At 39.7% G+C, this 20,035-nt stretch overlaps 1 protein-coding gene across 9 annotated transcripts in view; it reads right to left on the reverse strand.

Moving 5' to 3' along the window:
- The window catches only part of Phf3 (PHD finger protein 3), a 64,147-nt gene extending 44,448 nt beyond the window's left edge, over window positions 1-19,699 (reverse strand). For 2 of the 9 annotated variants that reach the window (XM_029538411.1, XM_029538408.1), the window contains exons 1-2: window positions 19,161-19,438; window positions 8,566-8,834 (exon numbers count right to left, since the gene is read on the reverse strand). In XM_029538411.1, the coding sequence (XP_029394271.1) occupies window positions 8,566-8,809 (244 nt within the window). In that variant the 5' untranslated portion in view covers window positions 8,810-8,834; window positions 19,161-19,438. Of the gene's footprint in view, window positions 1-4,764; window positions 4,772-8,565; window positions 8,835-18,588; window positions 18,734-19,160; window positions 19,439-19,681 lie in introns of those variants that run through there. The other 7 variants (XM_029538418.1, XM_029538412.1, XM_029538410.1 and 4 more) reach the window with 6 other exon arrangements.
- Between the last annotated feature and the right edge of the window lie 336 nt (window positions 19,700-20,035).

A 20,035-nucleotide genomic window follows, 5' to 3' on the forward strand; every position in this document is an offset into this window, starting at 1 on the left:
GCTGGTGAGATGGCTCAGTGGGTAAGAGCACCTGACTGCTCTTCCGAAGGTCCAGAGTTCAAATCCCAGCAACCACATGGTGGCTCATAACCACCGTAACAAGATCTGACGCCCTCTTCTGGAGTGTCTGAAGATAGCTACAGTGTACTTACATATAATAAAGAATTGTGAAATTTAAAAAAAGAACATCATAGACTAAGTGCTACTGTATTCAAAAATGCCCTTCGCCCCCCACACACAGACACAGGTTCCACATTCTTTCGCTGTTCTTCACTGGGGAGAAGTTGTATTTGGAAAATGGGTTGTTTGTTTGTTTGTTTTGTTTTTTAAACTATGAAACCCATGCTGACCTCTTAGGTTCCAGCAATCCTCCTGCCTCAGCCACCAGAGTACAAGCACCAAGATCAGTGTCTATAACATTTTTTATCTTTATTATATTTACTTCATGTCCATGTGTGGTATGTAAGTAAAGGACAAGGACAACTGATGGGAGTTGTTTCTCTCCTTCTACCATGTGGACTCCATGATCTCAGGTAAACAGGCTTGACAGTGAGTTCCTTTACCCATGAGCCATCTCACTGGCCCTCATAATCCTAATAAGTTCCACATTAACATGTATAAATACAAAATTACCAAACAATTAGAGTATTCTCTTTTAATTATACTAGGAGCTCTGAATATATTAAATATCAATGTTTAAAGCAGTATATGCAAGTATGATAAGTTTACTTAAATTCTAAGTTGAGAATACAGAGTATAAAAATGAATTTGGGAGTTTGAGATAGCTCAGTGGTAAAGGTCATGCAGTGCTCTTCCTGAGGCCCAAGTTCAACTCCTAGTACACTTGTAACTCCAGCTCCAGGAGGATCTAACAACGATGACTGCTGCAGGTAGCTACAGTAACATACAAATACCTACATGCACACATGTGTAAATGCACTCACAAAGAAAAAAAAAGGGAGGGGGGAGGAATAAGACTAAAGCCAGGTACTGCAGTGCTAGTATCTAGAAGGCAGATGTAGGAGGGTTGTGGTCCCAGAAAGCATACTTTCTACTGAAGAGTAAAGCTGTCAAATATAATCATTGTATATACCACAATTTCAGTATGTGCTAATTTTGACTCCTCTAATAAGCATTGGCTCTTGTCCACACAAGGGGGCCCTTTTCTTTTCACATTTTATTACTGGAGTTGCCATCTTATATAGATACCCAACCACACCAGGAAGATGGTTCATCCTGGTCTTCAGAGTGGTTACAAGAAATCAGCTTTATCAGGAAAAGAGGGCCTGCAACAATTTAGCATTCAACAATGTCATCATTTTAGATACTCTCAGACTTTAAGCAACTTCTTTGTAAATGACTTCATCTAGTTTTCCTCTTCTATTACCAGGACACATTTACACAAAGATTAAGTCTGTAACAAATCATGAGAACTAGCTGCAGGAGTAACTGAGAGAGGAATGGACAGCAAAGCATAGTACAACACAGAAGCATCAGCTGAGGAATCTTCTAGGAAGATGCTCCAACTAAATTGATAAAGACTGAAAAGCGGAGTATGAAGATAAAGACCAAGGCATAAGGACTCCAGAAGCAGCAGGCAACACTGTGGAGAAGATGGTAGCAAGGACTCTACAATGCTGCTTTACCTTGAAGAAAGACCCAAGGATAATTATTCAACCAAAGAGGACAACACAGGAACTTACTGGGTAAGTTATCACCTTAACCTTGGGTTGTAAAACAAAAATCAGGGCTGAGTTGCATAACCAACATAACAAGCCCTTCTGCTCTCCAATACAGGACACGTTACAAAAAATTTCAGCTCACTTCTTGGCCCTGTCTTCCTCAAGGACAAGAGAGAAAACTCCTAGTGAAACAAACGACCCTTTTAACCCTTTAAATTCCTACGATCTCATTCCCATGACAAAAGATAACAAACAATATCACATAACATCTACAGAAAGCTGTTCGAAGGTGGATTTCTGAGTTCGAGGCCAGCCTGGTCTAAAAAGTGAGTTCCAAGACAGCCAGGGCTATACTGAGAAACCCTGTCTCGAAAAACCAAAAAGAACCCATCTTGAGATTGGGCCACATTAGTTACTCTTCATTAGTTCCATAGTACTGCTTATATGGGGACATACTGAGAGACATTTTTTTTTAAAAAAAATCTATGTTCAAAAGATAATAAAGCCTATGGTCTCTGAAAATATACTGTTAAAGAGTGCCATTTATTACACTTTGAAATAAAACTCTGGACAGAAATTTTAGTTTAGTGTCCAAAACAATTTTACTCAAAGCACTAGGATTTGATTTTTTTACTGTGAAGATTTCTATGTTTCTGTGAGAATTTACAGCAGGGTCAGATGCCACACACTGGCAACACACCTCCAGGACACCTGCTCACTGTCTGGTCTCCTGGTCCTACACCCTGTCTTGTCTTTGGTTTATTTCTTTCAAGTCAAAGATTACTAAGTGCCTACTTCTCTACTGCCTATATGAATAACATATATATATATATATATATATATATATATACACACAGAGAAGTGAATTGTTTCATTTAATTTTTGTCTTTATTAATGATGTGAAGTAGCCATGTAATGTAAGATTTATATATATATATGGGATACGCATAATGCATATGAGATTAAACACAGAAATGTTAAGCTGTGGAAAGGGACTAAGATTTGACTCTACTTTTTTCTACAAACAAACCAGGTCCTGCCTGATTCGTGGCTGCTGACACAATACACAAGACTACCATGACAAACAGAGTCTTGTTTGTGGCACAAAAGAGCGCAGATTATATTAGTAGTCGGTGCCTCTGACCTCCTCCAGTTTCACACAATAACACCCAAGAATGCCTTAGCTGGATGTCTGCATCAAAAGTGAACTACAGCAATGAACAGGAGTGATATAGTTATTCATTGCTTTTGTAGTAGACTAAAAGCAAGTCACCTCTTTGGAATAAAGGATGTGATAAGGGACTATCATTCAAGGTTGCTAGCTGAAATCACAACTGTAGGAAATGATCCAGGAATTCCTGGCCTAACAACACAGCTCAGGAACATTTGAGCCACTGCTACACTATCTCCTCCAACAAATGCATGTAAAAGACATAACCACCTTACAAATTGTTCTCAATTCATCAAAGCTGTTATTTCTCCACTAAATGCTAAACTCGATAATAACCGAAGCAAATTTTCTTTTATTCACTTTCGTGTATCTGTAGTCTGGTAAATGACCTAGCATAAAACTCACATTCAACAAATGAATACAGCTCAAAATACATCACTTTAAACAAAACAAACAAACAAATGCTGTACTTAGGAGGCTGAGGCAGGACTGTGATAGCTTCAGGGACAGCAGACCTCTACCCTGAAATAACAACTGTCTGACAGAGAATGTTTTGGGCAGCTTGTAGTACCCACTGGTACTTATTAACTGCATATATTGAAGAGCATCTATTTGTACCTTCAACTGAATCACTAGCTAACTGTTATGTTTGTATTTCTCCTCCCTACATCCCCTTATAAGAATAAGCTATGGCAGACTTTATTAACCCCCCCTAAACCCAGTATTTAAAAAAAAAAAAAAAAAATTCTAGCCTCTTTATTCTTCTAAAAAAATGTACTTTAAAACTCTATCCTAATTGAAAATAAAACCAAATGAAATTTGAAAACCAGCTTTAGAGTCCTGATTACAAAAGCATTCAACTATATAAGCAGCAGAAAACTTAAGATACTATAACAATGTGTACTGTGGCTTTTTATTAATGAACTTGGTAAATAACCATATAGAAGGAAATAGAAACCTGTTGATAAGTGCTGTGGTTTGAATGACTACCCCCACCCACCAAGTATTCGCATACTTAGTCGTCAGACAACAGTATTGCTCGGTTCCAAGGCTGTAGTCTTGCTGGAGAAAGTACATCACTGTGGCAGGCTTTGGGTGTTTAAAGCCTCACCCCTGCTTCCTGTATGCAGCTGTCAGATGATAAGCTGGCATCTTATACTGGCCCTCAGCTGTCATGCCTTCCCAACCATCACTCTGGAACTGTGAGCCAAAATCAATCTTTTCTTCCTTAAATTGCTCTTGGTCCTGGCACTTTACTGCAGCAATAGAAAAGTAACTGACATAGTTACTGTGTGTACAGCTATAGCTCATAAGGTTTGCTAAGATGTAATGAGATATGTACAGTAAATCACTTCTACCCAGCACCTGGTATATTAACATGGAGGCACTAGCCATTTATCAGCTACCTTCAAAGACATCCTCTGTAGAAAAGGAACTAGGGGCTTTCTTCATAAACTGCCTCTGCCCAAAAGCTCACTGTAAAACACTGCCCCAAAACTTCTGAGACTGAAATGACTCTCTGACAACAAATACGAAGCAGTAACTTAGGAGTGAGCAAACACAGCTGGTAAGTTTGGTGCCTTGAAATGGTGATTAATTTTACATCAACTTGGCCAGGATATGATACCTAGATAGTCAGTTAAACAATACTGAGTATATTTTTTTTAGAGAGACTAACATTTAAACTCTGAATAAAACAGATGCCCCCCCTCAACTTCATTACTTAACAAGGCTTATACCCAAGCACTGAGTTACAAGGAGAATCTTTCCCTAACCTGAAACAGAAGGAGAAAACAGCATAGATGCTACAGATGCTACTTACTAGTAAAGGCTGGCTCCCCAAGGAACTACAGACCATCTAACTAACAATCCACTATTCCACAGTAAAATGGCACTAAATTTCCTACTTACCATCAAAAGATCAACACCAAAATTATCCAACATTTGGGGAATGTTCCCAACACTACTGGAAAAGAAAAAAATAAATGCAGAGGAATGTAAATTGCTGTCTGTACTTAGGTAAGGTCAAGTGAACTATATATAAGGCTAGTGCCTGTGACTGGGCAATAGAAAAGGCAGGCAGGGGGCTAGGAGTTTTACAGAGAGAGGACAGGGGACAGATGGGAGAAGGACAGAGAAAGATGGAGGGAGAGGACAAACAGCATGTACGTGGCTTGAAATAGCCACAGGTAGCTATGGCTACCATAGAAGAGCATAGAATAATACAGGGCGATTTGTCTAGTCTAGGTGGGCAGCTTGTATCAATATCAGCAATTCTTTGTGTGGACGTTGTGTGGGTTGAGAATTCAGTTATAAATCTTACTGATCATTTACAAGCCTCTGCAGTTTTTATTTTCCTGGGTCACAGGGATTTGTGACAGCTAGCCTTGCAGCTCCCAATGAGGGAAAGGAGACCACATTACTGGAGCATAGCTGGCATTAGCATAGATTGTTTTTTAATAGTTACATGCAACAGAGGAAAACTACTGTCCCTGTGACACTAGGATGCCATTTAAAATGTTCTTAACAGCTTTCACAATTCAATTTTTAAAGAAAATATGGCAGTGCATGTCAAAAAAGCAAAACTTCAGAACAAGTTTCTTAAAAAGCCGGGGTAGAAAAGATGTAAAAAATAAGTAACAATTATTACAAAGCTACAAAGAGAGAATATGCTGATATGGAATAAAGTAATGAGAAATTTGTCAAGTCTGTCTCCAAGAGGATGTGTTTGATCATCACACACTGTGTACTGAAACCACACTGATCTATGAATATGCATAAATATGCTAATTTTTAAAAAAGAAACTGCCAAAAATGGTACTAAATCATACTACTGCTAAGAAACTTGTAAGTCACTATAAACCCAGCACCCTGCTAAGAAGTAAATTAGCACAAACAAAGATTTTGGTGCAACAGGGTCCTTCTCCATATCCCTAAGTGGACTGGAATTACCTACCATCTACCCCAATCTAGCATGGTACTCCTGATAATCCTCCTGCCTCAGCCTTTCAAACACTGAGATTACAGGCATGAGTTTCTATAGATAACAAAAATACAAACCACCACACTGTCAACAACACAAGAAATCTCTAAGTAGCCACAGAAACAAGCAGGCTCAGTAGAGCAGAGAAAAAGATGTCCCACTTACTCCATTTGCTACTGTTTCAGCACTTACAAAAACGCAGTTACAAAATAACCAGGCGACAGTCTTCACTGTCCTAAGAAATACAGACAGGAACATCTCTGTTCCTGCTTACCTCCCATCAAGACCATCAGTAAAAACATGTCGTGTTCATAACAAAAAACTCAAAGTAATTGATGAATAGCTTGAAAAGTTACTCTCCATAAAGCATTTCCATTAGATTCTAGTTAAGATTTCTTCTTTGAAACTCTCCTAAATTTAGTATTATTCCAAAATAAAAATTAAAAAATGTTTCCATTTTGCAATCATTAGAAAACCAGTGGATTTTTGACTAAACCAGCAAGCTCAAAGGACAAAAAGAGCCATGAACCAAATTCCCTGACTGCTTGGCAAATAGTGAAATTTAAACAATCCTAAACAGAGGGGCTTTACCGTTACTATAATGTCTTTCCGATTCTCCTGCATGACTTAAAAGTATATATACCATACACATATGAATATGAAAGTTCATTCTATAGACCTAAGGTAATTACAGCTAACAAATTAATGAGACTATTTTGACTAAGCATTATTAACAAGTATAATACAATCTTCAAAAATACGTATTTCAAGAAAGGAATTTTATCGCTTTAACTAGAAAAGAAACATTTCCTAAAACTGAAGCCTTTTTATATCAGTAAAAAACTTTACATCAACAGAAATTATCATTTAAAAAGATATTTCATAGAGTCAACAGAAATACTAAGATTACTAATGAGTCAGAGTTCTGTAAGTACAACTGTCAAGTAAAATGCTAACCATACTTATTCCAGATCCTTCAAAACATTATCAGCGGTGACTAATTCCACCATGTGCACAGGTATGAAATGTTTTTCCTGAATGTGAACTAAACCAGCCAATTGTGTATGGAAAAGCAAAGGTTATCAAAGTACTTAAGAGTAAAGATATATAACTACCCACAGACACAGCATCAAAGTTTAAAATAAAGGTTGCATAGCCACATATTCAAAACAATTGTAAGGTTTTAAAACACTTGCAATACAAGTAACAAAATGACCTATGCGATAACAACACAATATAAATCATTTCAGAGATACACCATTAACAATATGTCAATTCAAAACACTTGAGTATCAAGGGGTGATTGAAACCAGTCCTAGTAACCAGTGTTGAGGTCTTCAGGCAGCATGATCTGAGTCAATGGCAATCCAGACATTCCAAACATTCTGTTACTATATAAATTTAAAATACTGGACAAAAAAATTAAAAACAAATAGCAAAAACACTGAAAACACATTTCAGGAGTAGTCTAAAGGCATTAGCAAACAAACCAGTATCACATAAACCTGTGAATTACTCTGGGAAATAGTCAGGGATTCCCCTGACTTTGAGACAGGGACTTAATATGTAACCCAGGCTGACCATGATCTTAAAATCCCCTGCCTCAGCTTCCCAAGTGCTGGGATTATGGCCACTCACTATTATACCCAATTCTAAAGACACTTCATTAAAAATACTTTAGCCTGACAAAAGTTACTCCTTACTCTTTCAGCTGCTTCAACTACAGACTAGAGCAGTGCCTTCTAACCGTTTAAGTACATGAGTGGTTTCAATGTCTAAGAAGTCACTTATATAAAACTATAGGCTAGGCTCAGACCTGACTAGTGATGGGTTTCTTGCCTGGCATGTGCAAGGCCTTGGATTCAATCTCAAATAATTAAAATAAATAGGTAAATACCAGTAGAAAAAATAAACCAGGCAGAGAAATCTTCTACTCAGGCAAAAGGACTGCATGAGCCCAGGAAGTAGAGGCCAGCCTGAGGCAACACTTGAGACCCAGAGAGCCTCATAAAAATAATTTTGTAAAAAATAGGCAAATTAGTTTTCATCATAAATTTAACCAAATCTTTAAAATTATTACTTTACCACATAATGAAGAAGTTAATAAGATACTTTGCAATATTCTTTCACATAAAATATCCAAAATTTAATGTGCACTTTACAGCACATCTCAACTGAAACTAAGTTAATTTACGGTAATAATCACACATGGCTAGTAGTTACTGTACAGAACAGCATAGTTTTTTTGTCTGGCTTTGCAATAGACATACAAAGTATCAAAGTCTCTGTGATTGGAACCAAGAAAACTATGAAAGCTGAAGACATGTCAAGTCAGCCTTCATTCCACACTCTAGCAGGCCCTGTATGGCACTGTCCCATTTGCTAGACAACCTCTTTTTCCAGCATGAGTCCCAATTTTCACATGTTCTGAAGACATACTTTTTAATAGCAACCCCTTTCCTCCTCACAAATCTCCCATTCTGATGTGCCAAGTTACCTGGTCACTCTACCTACATCTATAACATCCTTGACAATAACTCTGTACACTTCCTTAGAAGAAAATTTCGTTGAAATTCTCTAAACTGATGCCTAGAAAAGAGACTAAATTTAAAGGAAAGAACCCTGAATGCACTACACTCATTCTTAAAAAAGAAAAGGAAAAAAGATGCTGCTGAAAAGTCTTTATTTTAAATTGCAGACTTAAAAAAAAAAAAAAAAGTAAGAATTACCTGTTGAACAAGGCATCTGGAAATTGGGATCATTGCTATCCAAAACAGGCAAACAGAACTGGTTACTTGCAGATCCTAGCATAGGATCCTTATCGCTGAGCATGTTCTTCAGCGAGTCCTCTAAGACATTTTGACTTGTACTAAAATCCTCACAGACTTCATTCTCCAGGTTGGATCCTAGAAATAGGGCATCATCTAAGTGTTCAGTAGGGATTAAATGATTAAATGTATCAACTATATCCATGAAGACTCCTGTGTGTCTTTCAACCCTATAGAAAGACAAAAAAAATACCATAAGAAATAAAGCTATCAATTGAAAATAATCACCTAATACCAAATTATTTTAATAATTTTGAATCTAAGAACACACTTCTGAATTTGTTGTTTAAAAAACCCTCACTGTTTTTTAGAATATACATTTGGAAACGTCGATCAAATTTTTACTGAATGACTTTTGTTTACCATGCATGTAGGATATTTTTTTAACCAGAAATCCTACTAAATGTCTTACTAAATTCATTATTTTTAGAATTATATAGTCCATTGATTTGACATATCTGAAAGAATTGTTTCAACCATAAGACTGTGTTTCAACCATAACATTTTCATAAAGAATAAAACAATGCTTTTGCAATAAGTCCACATAAAATAGCTAAAACTTAATTACTTAAATTATGGTCCACAACTACTAAAAACCATAGAGTAGTTTGTTTTATTTACAAAGCATTAATATTATTTACACATAACACAGAGAAACAATCCCCCGTAGCTAAAGAAATATTAACTAAACCCAAGAAAGCGCAAGTTTACATACACATGCACAAAGATGTGCACATACACACACTTTCTCCATGGGTCTTCTTTTAGGAGAAAACAAGATAAATGACAAGAAAACCATCACATCATATACTGAAATTTATTTATTTTAGTGATTTATGTGGGATTTACACACATGTCCAATTAGTCTACCAACACACAATTTTACCAACTCACAAGCATTCAGCAAAAGTTATTCCAAGGAGATTTCAAGGAGCCTCAATTATCAAAAACAATTATTTTGATGAATGGTTTTAGATAAAATGAAACCAGTTAGAAAACCGCACTGATCATCAAGAATATCTTGTGCTCTACATTTTCAAAGCCTTTTACAATAACTCTAAATTTACCAAAACTTTCTGAACCTGGCTTAAAATCTCCCTGCTTAAAAATGAGAGGAAAAGCTGGGTGAGATGCTGCACACCTGTAAGCCCGGGAGTTGGCAGGGTCAGGAACATGAGGCCAGCCTGGCCCACGAGCTAAATTACAGTCGCTAAATTACAGTCTAAAAAAGGGGAGGTGGTGTGGAGTTCCCATATAAAGCTACCAAATACATATTATATGCAATACTTTGGTAAGCATTTCATCTGCATGTGGATAACTTAATCCTCAATGATAAAAAGGATTCGATAATATGCTCGTTTAACAAGGAATATGCAGTTAAATAATTTAAAGGCCTTCCTCAAAGTCACCCAGTTCCATAGTCCATACCTAAATACCTATTCACACTTAATACTGAGCTTAGGCGCTACAAAACTTGACTCATTGAAGGCTGTTGAAAAACAATTTCTCAGCCAATCAATGACTGGGGCTGAAGATAAGGATGAAAGACTGAAGAATAAATGCAAACTTTAAGGAATGACAGAAATGTCCTAAATCTTAATTACTGTAATATTTTAGAAATATCCTATCATTCTTCAAATGGAAGAAGACCATGAATTCAAAGCTAGCATTGGCTACATAAAGATCCTGAAGGCAGCCTGGGTCAGTAAGACCCTGTTTTAACAACATATTTCCCCATGTCAAAATGAGCAATTTGAGAGGGAGAGAGACAGACAGACAGAGAAATACAGACACACAGAAGGGTTAAGCACACTAAACTCCTTAAAATAGGTCGAATTTTCCAGTATGGTTCTTCACTAGACTTAGGAAACACTGTCAAGATCCTATGATCCAACACTAAAAAAGATCGTGTATAATAAATAAGGTTGCATTTCTTTAACAATATTTTTTCTTTTCTCATCAAATGTTTACTATGCAGCTACCACTCCATGAGACACCTTGGTAGACCAGTCAGATGAGAATCGTTTCAGACAGAAAACAAAAAGATCCCTAAATTTATGGTTCCAAAAACTACAATTTCCAGAGAACTATACTACTACTACTCTATGGAATATATTTTAAGGGAAATTGATATAAATTAATGAGGCCACTTTTTTAAGTGGATCCTATTAAATTTGCACACAATTCAAGAAAAAATAGCAAAAACAGTGGACAGCAAACCAACACTCAAGCTATGTTGAAAATAACATTTATCACAAGGGTAAAATCTAAGAAGTTGGTTTCAGCTCTTTAGTACGTAGTATCAACTGTAACTCATGCTCGGGCTGAAGAGCTAGCTTTAGGGCTTGGCCAAGCACCACGTGCTGCTCTCGCAGGAGTTCCCAGCACCCATGCCCAGCAGCTCCAGGGAGAGGGTGATCTCCACACGCAACCCAAGACTAACACAAAATTCAAAATGCACCTTCAAAAATAATTCCTGCTCATTAAAAAAAAACAATGTTAACTACTGAAATATTAACTTACTTAAAATAGATGCATTAATCTATGTACAACGTGGACTGACAACAGAACAGATACAGTTTTGTTTTGTTTTGTTTTTTTCTGGAAAAGCCGGTAAAATCTGAGTAAAGTGTGCTTCAGTTAAGAGGCTGCTGTTTGCTCGGAGAGGCACTAATACTACATCTGAAAGCAGTGATCAGGGACACGCATTAAAGCTATATACAGGGTATGTGTAGGACTCTCAGCCTGCTTTGCAGCTTGCCTGTAAATCTAAAAGTACTCCAAATAAGACAGCTTTCAAACAAAAGAGAACACTGGAATAGCAAGTAATGTAAAAAAAATAATGCAGGTCTTATTTAAAAAGGTATTTTTCAGAATCTTTGGTAATTATATAGCTGCTTGATACAAACAAATTTCTGTCTCTTACACCAAGGTTTTACTTAAATACTTCCTTCCATTGGTAGTTTAAGCAAAATACACAATCCATCATCCTTTTAAAATGGCTCATGGAATGCATACAGTTAAATCATCAGTAAGTTGAGAATATATATGCTAAAAGCTGAAGTGATTTCTGAGTTCAGAGTCACATCTACTATTTACAAACAATAAAATACACATAGTTGTCATAGAATTGGATAATCATAATTCAAACCATTCCTTCATTTATTCACTTACACACAGATTTATTACTGACTACAAAGGAAAACCAAGCAATGTCTGCACTCAAAATCCAAGCCAGATTACAGACAAATGTAATGAAATATAAATAGCAGCAGACTGTCAATATTGAAGGGCTGCTAATAGGACCCCAGATGAGGGACTGGAGAAATGGCTCAGTGATTAAGAACTCTCTGACTGATCTTCCGAAGGTCTTCAGTTCAAATCCCAGCAACCACATGGTGGCTCACTACCATCCATAATGAGATCTGACGCCCTTTTCTGGTGTGTCTGAAGACAGCTACAGTGTACTTACATATAATAAAAAGATAAATCTTTAAAAAAAAAAAAAAAAAAAAAACCACACAGGATCACAGGTGAACACTCGGGTGGTAAGTAGACGATATCTGACCTAAATTCTGAAAGCTCAGAGGAAGCCAGGCATGGTGGTGCACGCCTTTAATCCCAGCACTTGGATTTCTGAGTTCGAGACCAGTCTGGTCTACAGAGTGAGTTCCAGGGCAGCCAAGGCTACACAGAGAAACCCTGTCTCGAAAAATCAAACTAAAACAAAACAAAACCCTGAAAGCTCAGAGGGGAGATCAAGAGAAGAAAAATGCTGTTCATTACCAATAGCTGAGTTCCTCTCAACTGAGCCACTCAGACTCAAAATATAAGTAAAATCATGAGTACTAAGCTAGTAAGTAAAATTTACTCTACACCCAGAGAGACTTCCAATTTTAAAATTCTCTGAGGATTAGACTGCAGTTAAAATAAATTACATTAAATAAAATCAAAATGTTATTTTTTCTCTGCTTCAGGTATGAAGAGAAAAGGTAAAAAATTACAAAGTATCAAAATAATTACTTTAAAAAACTGACTTTAAGATTTCATCTTAAATGTCTTACTTTTAGCTGGGCTCAGGCCTTTAAGCCCACCTACTTTGGCAGGCAGGCAAGTGCTGGATAATATCAAAGTCAAACCCTGCCTGAGCTACAGAATACATTTGTGTTCAAGGCCAACCCAGGCAACTCAGCGAGACTGTCTGGAAATACAGGTCAATGGTTGAGTTCGACACCAATACCAAATATATCAAAAGTCTCAAACAGAAATCTCTAAAGCAAACCTATGTAAAATATATTTCATCCTCTATTACTTTTTTAAAGCCGTTCAATAAATCCACACCAGTATCAAAGTTGAGAGACCAAGACCTGGGTGTGGGGATATGACTGTAATTCTAACACTGAAGGGAAAAGGGCAGAGCTCAAGGCTAGCTTTGGCTAGCCAGCCTGGGAAGAAACCCATCTATTAAAACAAAAAAAGCCTCAAAAGAGAGACTAGAGACTACACAATGAGCTTCAGCTGTCTCATGCAGACTACACATGTCCATGCACACATGTAAGAGGTGACATGAACAAACAAAAACTATCCACTCCATTCAGTGGCTGACTGTTTAAATGAGAATGGCCCCCAACTGAATGGAGTGCTTGAATACTTAGCCCTCTCTTAAATCATGATTAGGTGTGACCTCACTGAAGGAGGGGTCACTCACTGGTGGTGGGCGCTCAAGTTCCAAAAGCTCCAGCCATTCCTATTATCCCCTCTCACTCTCCAGTCCTGTCCTGCCTCCTGCTTTTGGATCAAGCTGTCAGCTCTCAGGGCTCCTGCACCCATGTCTTTTTCTGCCATCATGGACTCATAAGACCCGTTTTCTGTTATAAGTTGCTATGGTCATGGTGTTTGTCATAGCAATAGAAAAGTAACTAAACCATAAGGACATTATGGAACCTATGAAAAATTTAAACATGTTAATACTAATTGGAAAGGAGCATTTTATATGTATGATAGTGAAGGTCTTACTATGAAAATGACATTTTACTGCAAACCTAAAGAGAAGTAGTGATCAATTCTTTATAATGGAAATCCAGGCATAGACCTAGAATAAAGGAAAGCCCTAGAAAGGGATCATACCTGATGCCTTCCGGCTCTGACATAATAGTTTTAACTATTTAAATTTGATTTAAACTTGAAATCAAGCAATTTGATCAGGCATGCTTAGCGGGAACAAATTTCTAACAGGCAGCTGTAGAAAAAGTACTATGGCCTTAGCAGAATATAAACTGTACTATATTCTAATTTACTGCCAAGCTGCGCAAGCTTCAGACCTCTTCCCACACAGTGAGTAGGAGACAGGCTCTTGAAGCCCAGGCTGGCCTCAGTTAACCCTCCTGCCTCTGCCTCCCTACACTAGGGACTCCAGGTATGGGTCATAAGGAACAAAGTATACTTAACTGGAGGCAACTATAACTATACCCACCCAAAGAACATTTGGCCATGCTCAGATACCTTTACTGTCACGACAGCTAGGAAGGGTACCACAAGTATCTAATAAATACATCATAATGCCCTCAAACAAGTCCACATTGCAAGGGGCTGGGGGCCCACAATATGGGCCGCGAAATGCTCCTCTAAAGTCGTTCATTTACAGCAATATATTATAATCCCAATTGATTAGCAAAGATAAAACTGCTTGCTAGAGGGGCTGGTGAGATGGCTCAGTGGGTAAGAGCACCGACTGCTCTTCCAAAGGTCCAGAGTTCAAATCCCAGCAACCACGTGGTGGCTCATAACCATCCGTAACAAGATCTGACGCCCTCTTCTGGCACGTCTGAAGACAACTACAGTGTACTTACATATAATAAATAAATAAATAAATAAATAAATAAATAAATCTTAAAGAAAAAAAACTGCTTGCTAGAGTAAACATCGGAGCAAAAAGCTGAGCCCTGAGAAACAGCTCATTCAAGATTTACTGCACTTACCTATCCTACTGCTGGCTATTTACTACCCAGGGAGCTGGAATAAGTCGTCCAATGCACTGTGCTATCCTCACAATCACACTATTAGTTAGGCAGGAACTACTGTCGATTTATAAGAAAGGTACTACAGCCTCCAAGTTACACCTCGTCTTCAGTGTAAGCACAGAACAGTTTTAACCTCACTTATACATCGAGGTCATTTCTTAAAAACATCATGGATAAGGAGATAGAGTTGGCTGCTCCTCCTTCCACGGGACCCCGTCCGATTCCCAGCACCCACATCCTTGCTCAGAACTGTAACTCAAGTCCCAGGGAAACCGAGACTCTCTTTGGCCTCTGTAGGAAGCAGGCATACATGCAGACAAAGCACCATACAAATTTAAATTATTTTAAAATTTAAAAAAATCTATAGATAAATACTAGGTTATCCTTCTAGAATAGTCAAAGAAAACTGAGATATTTAGGTACAATCCTTTAAGTAACTGCTCTATACACTTCAAATTCTATTCCAGTTATATGAATTCGATTCTAACAGCAAAACCTCACAAAGGGAAACAATATCATTAAGTCTGTGAGAATTTACCCAATAAAACAAATAAATGGCACTCTGCCTATGAGGACCCCAAAGACGAAAGCAGACCTATGAACTTAGAGAAAGAACTAGCAGGCAGAAGCTGAACCTGGCAAAACCAGAACTGGATCAGTCAAAAGTAGTAAAAGGAAAAAGTTCTTTTCAAACTTTACCGTCATTTCATATTTTACATAGCATTCAACAGCAGTACAATTTTGAATTAAGTGCAGAAGTACCGTCATAGAATGGGTACTAACAGCCAGAACAACATACACTTAGCATTTAAATATCAGAGCCTGTAAAGTGGGTACAATTATTATGTCTCTTCTATAGAAGAGCAATTCAAACTCAAATGGTTATGTAATTTTCCAAAGCTCACATACCCAATATACTCAAAATACAATACAGGCAGCATGATTTCTGAGCCAGCACTTCTAAATTTTATTTTATGCATTCTCCTTACATAAAACATTGTTTTTATAACTTTAATAACACAATAAAATCTGTAAAATTGCTAAACAAATACCTCGCTTTTCTTTTAATATGAAGCAATAAGTATGTACTTTGCCACACTATACACATAAAAAGTAATATGGCTACACTCGGTGCATATGCACACATCATTTTGAGGAAAGGTAAACTTCCCAGCTAAAGTTCTGGATGTATTTTCTCCCTACTCCTTGGTTTCACATGTCCACCCACACTAATACCAATTACAGTATTATGCTTAGCTTATCTACCATGCCATTCAAAACTGGTATATGCGAGTATGTCAACAGATGAAAACTTCTGGGCAATATTTAAGTCTCAACTATTTTCTTAGAGCTTTTCTTCACAGTGCAAATGATCAAAAATGTAATTCCTGAAGTATGGAGGTGCCCACCAATACAGGCAGATCTCTGAATTTGGGCCCACCACTCTATACACTGTACTTCAGGCCAGCCACGGCTATGTAGTGAGATACTGCTTTAAATAATACTTATCTTTAACAACAACAAAAAAAATGTCTAAACATGATGTATGATACTTGGCAATTCATACAATGCCTTCCTAACACTTGCCTTCCCTTCTTAAATTTTAATACACTGATTGACTCTTTAATGTCTTTAAATCCTGTTTTTTTGGTCAGAGCTGCTTGGTTTCAGATACTTTTAATCAAATCACTGCTCTGCTATCTCCTAGTACATGTAATCAAGTAACAATTACTCCCAGCGTGCTGGGTGGAGCAGGTGGATCTTTGTGAGGTCAGCTGGGCTACAGAGTTCCAGGATCTCCACTGCTACCCAGAAAAACACTGTCTAGAAAAACAATAACGAAGAGAAGAGAAGAGGAGAAGAGGAGAAGAGGAGAAGAGGAGAAGAGGAGAAGAGGAGAAGAGGAGAAGAGGAGAAGAGGAGAAGAGGAGAAGAGAAGAGAAGAGAAGAGAAGAGAAGAGAAGAGAAGAGAAGAGAAGAGAAGAGAAGGCAAAAAAAAGGAACAAACAAAAAGAATAAAAGAAAAGAAAGCAATAATGCATCAGAAAAGAAACACTGTATGACCTTGCCAAGGAATCTAGTTATTACCTATTTCGACACCTGAAACAAAAATGTAGGCCTGCTTTTAATTAATAAAGAAGTTTTTCTAAATATCAATATAAATAAACATCGCAACTCTTTTTTTTTTTTTTTTTTGGTTTGTATCTGAGCTGGATCCCATTTATAGCTAGCCTCAGCCATATACATGAACATAGCAGTGTAGACACAATGCTGTCTGCACAAGAGTGAGTTATTATTTTCCTACCTGAAAACTGGTCTTCCTCTTCTCCATTTTATTTTTGGTTTGGTTTTTTTTTTTTTTTTTTGCTCCCCTGGACCAAGGCAGCTGCTCTCTCAAATGATAAAGGCTCACAGCAGAGCCCTCCAATATAATGCTTTCAAACTTTCTGACATCAAATTCAATGTGTACATTTGTGTACATGTGCATGTCTGTGTGTCTGTGTCTCCCTATGTATATGTACAATTCTCCAAAAATCTCAACTCTTAATAGTATTTTATGATTGGATAGCGAACTGTCACTAACATAGAGCCCAAAAGCTCTTAAACCTTTCTTCACTTCGCTGATTCTAAAACAGAATATAAGTTAAAATTTTAGTAATGTAGCTTTAGCTAAAATAGTTTCAACTTCTCTAGCCTGGAATTCTTAATCTAACTTAATTCCTACCTACATTTATAGGCCAGTTTTCTCCTATGACATATGAAAATATACAGCATACAAATGTACCTAAGGAGCTTATCCATATATAACTAATGTGGTGCAAAAGATAAGCACACTGCTCTTCCACTAGGAAGCATGAGCACTCTTAACAAATTACACCACGCATGCTCTTCAGGAAATACCAAGAAAGTGTACAACAGGCAGGAGAAAACTTCAGCCCTACCAATGAGCCACTTGTCCTCTTGACAGGTCACTGGCACAACTATAAAAATAAAACTTAACATTTCCGGTCTTAACACTTTTTAAATGGCCTATTTCAACTATGCAACAAGTCTTTCTGCTAATGAATTATCTGTGTGGCTTCATCAGAGCAATGGCTCCTCAAGGTTCTGCTTCAATTCTATTGTCGTTGAAAACTAGAGTACTCTCATGCAAGTAAGTGGTCATGAAATGACAATGAGGGGTAAGAATTAGTGTGAATATAAATGGCAGGCAAAGAGAACAGTGGAAAGAAAAACTATCATCTAAGTATGTCAGAAGCTAAGGATTACTGTTTGAAATAACTAGTTTTTCTCTCAACATCTTCTGTGCTCTGAAATAGCACTATAAATTAAAAACATAAGGATGCTACAACAGAACACTTCCTGTTTCTTTCATCTGTCTCTTTTAACAACTAAACATAACCTACATTTCCAAAATGCCAAACACAAGAATTTTTGAAAAGGCAGGAACCAAGATGTTGGTTTGGAAATTGAAAACACAAGACAAAGTTTGATGGCAAAATACGAACTAAATACAGCAATACAATTTGCTGTGATCGGTTTTTTTTTTTTTTTAACGTAAAATAAGATAGCAAAATTCATAACGTGGGGCAAGTCTAGATTGTTCGGCCCTTTTATAAAATAGACCTGTCCGAAGAATGAAGATTGACATCGGGCCAACATTAAAGCCACCTCCCTCAAACCACAACCGCGCTCTACTAAAGGTTACTCAATAGCAATAATAAACACACATTCAAATTGTAACAACTAGGAAACCTCACTTAGCTACCCAGAGACCGGGAGAAGAGGCACCTGGGGGACAGAGCCTCAGGCTGGACGGTGCTACAACACTCTCTCCTCTCCCTGGGTACCCCACCCCCGCCCGGTGTCAGATGATCAGTTATTTAGCACCATTAACACGTACTTATCGACTAGTGGTTCATTAAATTACACGTCCTGTCGGCAAGCAGGACTCTGCGGGCTTCCCATTTCAAACTCGTCAAAAGGAGCCGGTCCACAGTCCCGGTCCCCAGCACAAAAGCGCGCGATCCCCGGAGATTCGCAGCCTCCGGCACCCCCGATGCGGGAACCGGGACCGGCCTCGGGCGCGGGCCGGCCTCGGCGGGGACCCCGGCCGACGGCCAGGTCCGCGCGAAGGCTGCGGCCACCGCGCCGGGGACCCGGGGCCTTGGAACCCGGAGTGGCCCGCGACGCCTGCCCGCGCGGCGGCGACGGCGGCGGAGATCCGGCGCGCTCGCGGGCGAGAGCCGAGGCCCGGCGATCGCGCGGAGGCCGCGCCGTCACGGCCGCTCCGGACTCGCGGTCCAAACGGTGGGGCAGGCTGGGGCGGGGCGAGCCGGGGAGGCCGAACGACCCGGGAATATGGGGCGGCCGCTGCGCGAGGTGGGGGTGCGGGGAAAAAGGACCCGGGCCGCCCGCGTGGGGGGGGGGGGGGGAGGCCACCGAGTGCCCGTCGCGGCGGGCGCCGCCACTCACCCGCTCCGCAGACGAGCGCTGCCACCGGCAGCCAGAGGAAGATGGAGGCCGCGGGGCCGCGGAGGAGGGGGCCGCGGAGGGGGTGCGCGCAGGGCGTCGGCGTTGCTGCCTGGGCTCGGGGCTCCCCGGCCCGCGCCGCCGCCGTGACGACACTACGGCCGGCCTGCGCTCCGCCCTCCGGGTCCGAGCTGCAGTCGCTGCTTCCCTGAGCCCGGGGGTCGCTCGCCTCGTGGAGCCTGTGCGGCGCCGCGAGAGCCCGCAGCCATCGGCTTGCGGCTTGCAGCGGCGGCGGAGGCGGCGCGGGAGCAGAAGCGGGGCCGCGTCACGTGACGCCACTGTTTACCGTTCCGGGGGCTGGGACAGCGTGCGCCGCGCCTGCGCGCTAGAGCCGGCGCGCAGCCGCCCCGGAGGTTCTGCCAGGCCTCTGCGGCCGAGCGGGGAACACACGCTGCTCACCCCTCGGAGTAGCAGAACAGACTAAGCAGAGCCGACCCGTTTCCCCGATTAGTGCTTGTACTTACTGGGTGTCAGATGAAAATGAAACCGTTGGGTCTGAATATTCCGGGTGGCGCTGCCCCCACCCTGCAGCCGACTAGCTGAGACGGTCTCTGAATTCCAAATGCCTCGTTCAAGAAAACGTTCCTGGGGGGATAGGCGTGGTTCATCACAGTGCTGGAGAGGCAAAGGCATTCAGATCTTCAGGAGTTCTAGGCCAGCCAAGGCTACATAGTGACACACCCTGTCTCTAAAAAGGAAACATTCCTGAATACAAATACTTTTTTTTCTTGCTAAGCAGTCTTCAAAATACGATCTGCAGTCCTTGGACGACCCCTGCAAGATGTTACCTTCCAGAGATACCTTATTCCTCTGACCAT

The sequence above is a fragment of the Mus pahari genome, chromosome 5 (assembly GCF_900095145.1).
Source record: "Mus pahari chromosome 5, PAHARI_EIJ_v1.1, whole genome shotgun sequence".
NCBI lineage: Eukaryota > Metazoa > Chordata > Mammalia > Rodentia > Muridae > Mus > Mus pahari.